Raw genomic sequence first — 7,505 nt, forward strand, 5'->3', positions numbered from 1 at the left:
ATTGGGTCTGCTAGGGTGTTTGGCGGCCCCAGAAGAGCAGAAGGCAAGCCATGAGACACACCATTGATGATCCCAAGCCTAGCTTCCCCCAGGGTTCTGAGTTGGCCATCTCAGAGCAGCAAAGGAGAGGATGTGGCTAGAGATGGATTTGCTCCTCTCCATCAGGGGCTCCCATGTCACTGGCTTCTCATTTGCATGACTTTTAACTATGGAAACAGGGTGAAATTCAGCACGGAGTGGGGATGGATTTCTGGCTGTTGTTCGGTTTGTCTCACAGCTGAGGTCTGGGAGAAGTAGAGGATGCCTTGCAGGACCAGGTTGGGAAGCCTCTGCTGGGAGGTAGGTACTCGGATTGGGTGTGTAGAGGTAGAAGACATATACAGACTGTTCACTCATATCTGGGGAACTGCATGCCTGGGTACCTCAACACTGACTCTCAGTCACGTAGGGGCTCCAGCCTAGGACTCACTTCATAGTCAATGGGTTTTTCTCCCCTCTGGCTCTGGGTTGTGTCTATATCTTTTTGTAAGGAAGCCACACACAGATACATTGAAATGTCCTTGAATGGCTCGTAACCCTCAGTCCTCCCAAAGAATAGCAATTGATGATGGAACCTTTTCCCTACAGGACTGGGTAGGCAGGAGAAGGCTTGCAAAGACTCAGGGATATTTTCAGGGGGTAGGGCACCGAGCTGAGCAGTCTCAAAAATGTACCGGAGGCCAATGAAGGACTGAATTGCTGTGTTTTTTAATGTGTAACACAAAGGTTGCCAAATACCCTAGCAGGAGCTGCTCTCAGTGGGATGCAGGCACCATATGGGAAATAGCTGAAAACAGAACCAGGGCCACCGCAGGAGGTGAACTGAGACATGGACCCCTAGGTGTGCGTGAGACACGGTGTTCTCAGCACCTAGGAGGAACAAAAGAAAAAGAAAGAAGAGGCCCTATGGAAGAAAGGAGTCTCTTGTGTTATGGGATAGGAAAGAAAAGAAGGGCAAGAAGAAGTGAGGTGGGGGTATTTCGGTAGACCTGGGGGGTGTTCTCAAAGGTGCTGACTGGGAGGTCCTCATTGTGGAGAGTGAGCAAGTTCCATCTGGACAGGGGAGTCGGGGGTGGGGGGTGGGGGAATGGAGGAATTCTCTGGGAGCAAACAGCCTCAAAGACTGTTTCAAACAGGATTGTAGGGGCATGTGTGATCGTCGGGACCCAGAGGGGCCCTTAAGGTAGCGTGTCCAGCATGGAGGGGACCCTCCATCATATGGAGGTATCTGGGGCATGAAGGAGCTTTCCTCTGTGGAAGTGCCTAGAGCATGAGAGGACTCCTGGGTGTGAGGAAACACAGAGGAAAGGTGTCTGGAGGAAATCTGGGGAGCACGGAGATGACAGAGTGTGTGGCGGGGGAGTGGTCGTGAAGGCATCTGGAGTCATATAGAGGTGTCAGGGGTTAGTGGAAGCGTGTAGGACTCGCAGAAGCGACTGGGTTGTCTGGATGACATCTGTCTGGGGTGCATGGAAGGACTGGGGCGTGCGGAGGCATCTCGGCGCCACATGACTGGGCTCTGCGGCCAGGAGTGACACTTAGGCGGCTTTGCACTCGTTCTCCCGCCGCCGCTTCTTGCGCTCTTGTGCCTGCCGGTCCCAGGCCTCCTGGTTGCTGGCGCCTACCACACAGCAGGCGAGCCGGCGACCAGCGTTGCCGTTCGCCAGGCTGGCCTGATTACCGCCCTGGCCCATGTCATCCTCGCCGGCGTGGACCACTACCGCACGGCCCAGGATCGAATGCGGGCCGGCCAGCGACGCGGCCAGGCCGGTGCGGAGCTTCCAGAGGCGACCATCGCGCACCACGAAGTTGCCGAAGTCGCCAGGGTGCTGCGGGTGCTGCACGGCCATTGGGTTGTAGTGAGGACCTGTGGACTCGCAGCCCTGGCTCAGGTCCCCGTACTGATGCACGTGGATGGCGCGGCTGGAGACGTTCGGCTCGGCAGGGAAGCCCTCCAGATCGAAGAAGGCCTCGAGCCTGGAGTCTGGCGACAGCTGCCGGAAGAAGACCAGGCCGGTGACCCGTGGCTGATCAGTCGCCAGCGAAGCTGAGGGTTGTACCTGGCAGATTGCGTACTTCTCCGAGGCATTTGCCTCCCGCCGTCGTCCCATCTCCATCCAGATCTCCAGCACTTTGGCATGAGTTTCTGTTATTTTCTCAGCCAGGTCAGGCGTGGTCTCTGCTAAGTCGAAGCTGGAATCCTCCTGATCCGACACGGGCTGGGTGACAGAGCCACGGGCTGCCAGAAGCAGGCCACAGAGCAGGAAGGCCAGCATGGCTGAGGTTCTGCACCTACAGAAAGTTCCCATACACGTGGGAGGAAAGCAAGCCGTAGTCACTTGAAATATCCTGTCTCAGGGACCTCACTCTCACATCCTAAATCCACAGCCCCACCAGGGACTGCCTGGGCCATCTCCCACGCTTGTCTGGGCCATCTCCCATGCTTGTCTGGGCTTGCTGGGTGCCAGGCACAGCATTATAGGCGGTGTATACAGAAGTGCCACACCCCTACATTCAGAAACTCACACAAAATGACAGTTTTCTCAAGTCCTGTCTCCACAGCCAATAGCTGATAGGAGCCTTAGGAGCCTTGTGTGAGCAGGTGTGTGTGTGTGTGTGTGTGTGTGTGTGTGTGTGTGTGTCTGAGATGGGGATTATCTCACTGCCTTTCCAGATGCAGCTCTTCCCAGTTCCATGCCTGATCTCCTGCCAGGCTCTCCCCAAGTCTTTCTGGTAGGCAGGCATGAAATTGTCCCTGCCATCTTGGTTTTTACTGGTACCAAACGTCTCTCTGAAGTGTTTGCACCATGACCCCCATCACTTGCTAGCTGACTTGGAGCTCGAGGGGGTAGCAATTTTGTTTCTTCATGGTTTCTTCCTTCCTTGAGTTCCTGCCATAGTTTCCTAAGTGGTCCTCAGCCTATGTCTGTCTCTGAGTCTCTGTGTTCCTGTCTGTCCCTACACTGTGCCCAGTGCCTCTCAGCTCCTAGGTTCATACCAGGTAGCAGGATGCCTAACTGTTGAAGAAAGACGAGGGTGAAGGCAGGCAGGTCCTCGAGTCATTCCAACACGGTTAGTTCTAAGGCTGATGATGGAGCATGGTGCTGGGGACACCGGAGAAACCATGTCCATCTCCCGATGGGGGTGGGGCTAGTGCACAGATCTAAAACATCACATCATCCCATAAATATGAGCAAATACATATCGGTTTCAGAAAGTGTATGTTCTAGTCTAATATAAGAAAGGATGAGGTCTGGGCTTTGAAAACCAAGAGGACTGGGGGAAAGTAATGGGTACAGTCTAGGGACAGAGATGGGCCCAGGCCCAGAGAGACACACCCTTAGGACTAGTTAGAGTGCCATTGCAGGAAGCCAAGGCAGAAACTGTAAAAGCTATTCCTAAGTGGAACTGACAAACAGAGAATGGCGTAAGTGTGGTAGCCGTGGCCCAGAAGGAGGAAGAGGAGTGGTAGTTGCCAGAGGCTGAGGTGCCCCAAAGAGGAGAACATGTGGGTATATGTGGGTAGCAGGCCCAAGAGGAAGTAGGCTAGATTATGTGCAGTGATAGAAACATCTGGACAGATGCTGGAAGCTCGGGTCTGGCACTTGGAAGAGGCCAGGAGATTAGCTTAGTGTTGAGTGCACATCAGATTCTCTCTCTCTCTCTCTCTCTCTCTCTCTCTCTCTCTCTCTCTCTGTGTGTGTGTGTGTGTGTGTGTGTGTGTGTGTATGTATGTATGTATGTATGTGTGTGTAGAGGCCCAAGGTCAACATCAGACATCGTCCTCAATTGCTCTCCTCCTTATATATCAAGGCAGAATCTCTCACCGAGCCTGAGGCTTGCTGTTGTCCTGCTGGCTTATCCGGCTAGCCAGACGGGGATTCCCTAGCTCCTCCTCCCTGTCTTTAAGAATACAGGTGGAACACCGTGCCCATCCATCTTTTTACATAGTTTGTGGGATCCAAACTCCCCATCTGGGCCAAGTCCCCAACCTGGACCTGGGTTCTAAAACCAAGATGCCCAACCATCCCCCACCCAAGAAATCCTAATTCAGACGAGCTTAACTGGTTTTTTCGCTTTTGAAAAAGTTTAAATATTTTGGAAAGGTACAGAATTCAACCTCAGTTGCGACACAGCTGACTCACTCGGTATGTGGGTGATCGAGCCCAGGATGCCTCTCCATGGATGCCCAAGTCCCTTACATAAGATAGCCAGAAGTGTGCGCAGAAGTGGCTCAGATGATCCGTTGCACTTAAAAACCCGCCTGGATGCCTTACTGCTGCTATCAGGATCAATGCTGCATAAACAGCCATCGCAAGGAGAACGGTCTGTATATGTTCAGTGCAGATGTAGGGTGGGCTTTTTGTCTGTCTGGGTTTTGTAATTTCTGTCTGAGGTTGTCTGGGTACCTAGCCCAAGGACATGGAAGGTAGCTGTACTGTGACTTCGTAGGGCTACAGTCCAGTAACCTCGGGTCCTTACCTGTAAAATAAGGCCAGTTCCGCTACAGAGGCCATGGTGAGGGTCCAGGCAGTTACTTATAAAGGAGATACTTTCCCATTTTAAAGCCTGCCCTAAGGGATTAATGATGCCTCTGAGGGGGTAGTTGAAGGTCATCTGTGCTTTCAGAGTCCTGAAGAGGAGCCGTTGAAAATGAATGGGGTGTGAGTTCTTCCATAGCTGTTGCAGAAGGGCAATTTAGTATGGTGATTATAAGAATGGATTCAGGAACTCGCCTGTGAATCTAAAACTTGACTGCCACTAATGCTCTAAGGTTATCTGCCACTGCTGGTTCTAAGATCAGTAGCAGTGTGCTGAGCTGCAGAGTGTTGTTGGACCTACTTCCTCTCTGAACCCGTGTCTCACCTACAAGTGGGTGCAGGCATACCTGCCTCTGGGGCGCTTACTACCAGGCTTCAAAGAGAACATCGAAATTGCCAGCACCTGTTGAAAACCCAGCACTTTGGCCGGGTACTGTTAAAAGCCTTTGGCACATGTGAAGTTTGTACATATATAGGTGTGTATATCTGTACATGCGTGTATGTGTGTGCGGAGATCACTGATGGAGTTAGATTGACAGGCCAGTAAGCCCTCCGGCCCACCATTGTGCCTGACTTTTTCATGTATGCTGGAGAACAAACTCGGGTCCTCATGCTTCTATGGCAAGCACTTTTCTCCGCAGTCCCCCCACCCCCCGCCCCCCACTTTGAATCCTGGCAAACACCCTATAAGATGAACGTTTATCTGGATACAATGGGCGGAAAGCAGAGGCCCAGATGTAAGCAGCTCTCCCAAGGTTATTTATTCACCGAAGAGCTAAGGGCAGGCCTTGGAAAAGAGTGGCTGTCTCTCAAGCCCATCAGAACCACCCCCCCCCACGGTTTTCCACTAGGATTCTCGTTCAGAACAAGTTCTCAGTACAAGGCAGTACATTGCTGCCAGCCAGAGGCTCCTGATGGAGCTGTGAAGACCATCAGCTGGGAGATGCTGTGGAAGCCAAGGAAGGATGTGGGACCCAGAAGAGATTTAAGGAGTAAAGTGGAGAGGTATCATTCTGAAAAAGTGACATCTAGAGATCCCCTCTTTGGACATGGGCTCTTGTGGCACTCCATTGAAGCTTTGGGGAATGGGTGGGAAGTAAGGGAGCAGCCCGTGTATCTGCCTTAGTTCCCGCTGGACAGGATCCTCTCCTGAGGCAGCCTGTCACTCGGGCATGTTCTGTGCTTACGCTTCGCATCAGGAATTCTCCCTTCAAAGCCCAGAGCAAACTCCAACTGCAGTGTGTTTGTGTGCTTTTCTAGGAACGAACAGTTTTAAAAGACCTTTTCTTTTTAAAAAGAACATGCTTCCTTACCCCCAGGTAAACCCAGACTCCTTGTTCGTGAGGTCTCCTCTCCTTGGGTATTTTTACCTCTTCAGCTGTTCTTTAGAAGGAGTCTTTGCTGTCAGCTAGAGCTGACAAAACCCTGGGACTTTCAACTTCCCAAAGCAAGTGACTCTTGAGAGTCCCTCTTCATCCTCACCCTCCATAACTCCAATGCCCAAGCCACGCAGCGTCCAAAGACAGCCTTCATTCCATGACATTTATAGCGCTAAAGGCCTCTAGGACCAGGCACTGAAGGCCAAAAGCAGGCAGCTTTCTCTCCATTGCCTTCCTCCCCCTCTTCCCACGACCCTTCTTCCCACTCTAGAGCACCCAGACCAATAGCTTAACAGGGTTTCTCTCCCAAGAACACGACTGAACTTTTTCCAACAAGTGCTGACTGACCCAGCCCAATCTCCATCTCTTCAAAAGCACACTCCTAAAAGAATGAAATTAAGCTCAGTTTGGCACGCACCTGTCAAGCTCTCCCAAGAGCACTTTCCCTCTGGCGAAGTGGGGAGCAGCACCCAGCTAGAGGCCTGAGGAAGAACCTGTGGGCTGCCTCCCCAGAGCGGTCTGGCAGGCTGTTTGTGAGCAGCAGCGAGGCCAGCCCCGGGGAGTGGTCAGCAAAAGGGAAGAAGGTCACTGGACTGGCTGGGAGAAGAGAAGTCAGCCTGGCTGTCCCTTGTGGTAAGTTGCTGTCTTCTCCTCCTCCTTTTCTCTTCCTCCTCATAGTCTTCCTCCTCTTTCTCCTTTTGTTCCTCTTCTTCCTTCCTCCTCCTCCTTTACTTCCTCCTCTTTCCCCAGCTCCGGGATCCTTTCCCACTGCTTCCCCTTGCCAAGTATGCCTTTCGTGACTTCCCTGGCTTGTGCAGACGCAGTCAGTGACCTTCAGAACGCAGCAGGGGAGCAGAAATGAGAAAGAAATGAGCTTGTTTGGAGAGGTGGACAATGGTCTCTTTATCGAAGGGCCTTGTCTTTTCCCCTGGCTCCCTGGGCTATTGACTTCTTCTGCTGGATGCTGGGATGTGCTTAAGACAGACATGGGCACTTGGGAGCTGAGCGAGACTCTTTCTCTCCAGACCTTGCTGCCACACAGGTGTGGGGCAGGCAGGGTAGGGCGCCTTCACAGCCTTGCCATTTCCTAGCCATGTACCGTCCTTACCTCCCTTTCAACATCTGTGAAGCAGGCATGGGATATGGGTCGCCCCATCTCCCTGTGAACCAAAAGAGCAAACCGAGGGTCTAGCTCTCATAATGACATTAGGGAGTCAAATAATGGCCACAACAGTGGCATGACTGTCACTGTTGTATTAAAGTGACTGGGGATGACTGTATGTTTGCTTTTGAAACAGGGTCACATGTGTTCCCAGGCTAGCCTCACTTTGCTATGTAATAGAGGATGGCTTTGAACTCTCGACCCTCCAGTCTTCAGCTCCCAAACGCTGCGATTACAGACACACACCACCATTTTTATGTTTGTTGGGGATCCACCACCATTTTTATGTGTTGTTGGGGATCCATCATGATTCTTCATCTTCCATGCTAGGCAAACACTCTGACCCTGAGCCCCAGCCCAGGAAGACCCTTTGAACACAGTACA

General features: G+C 52.2%; 1 protein-coding gene across 1 annotated transcript; it reads right to left on the reverse strand.

Moving 5' to 3' along the window:
- Positions 1–723: 723 nt before the first annotated feature.
- Sod3 (superoxide dismutase 3) lies at positions 724–6,707 on the reverse strand. The gene is made up of 2 exons (XM_087909041.1): positions 6,378–6,707; positions 724–2,331 (listed from the first exon to the last, which is right to left on the reverse strand). The coding sequence occupies exon 2, from the start codon at positions 2,313–2,315 to the stop codon at positions 1,578–1,580; it is 738 nt and encodes a 245-aa protein (XP_087765167.1). The 5' UTR covers positions 2,316–2,331; positions 6,378–6,707; the 3' UTR covers positions 724–1,577.
- Positions 6,708–7,505: the final 798 nt, after the last annotated feature.

Source organism: Myodes glareolus, chromosome 8 (assembly GCF_982192425.1).
Source record: "Myodes glareolus chromosome 8, mMyoGla1.1, whole genome shotgun sequence".
Taxonomy (NCBI): domain Eukaryota; kingdom Metazoa; phylum Chordata; class Mammalia; order Rodentia; family Cricetidae; genus Myodes; species Myodes glareolus.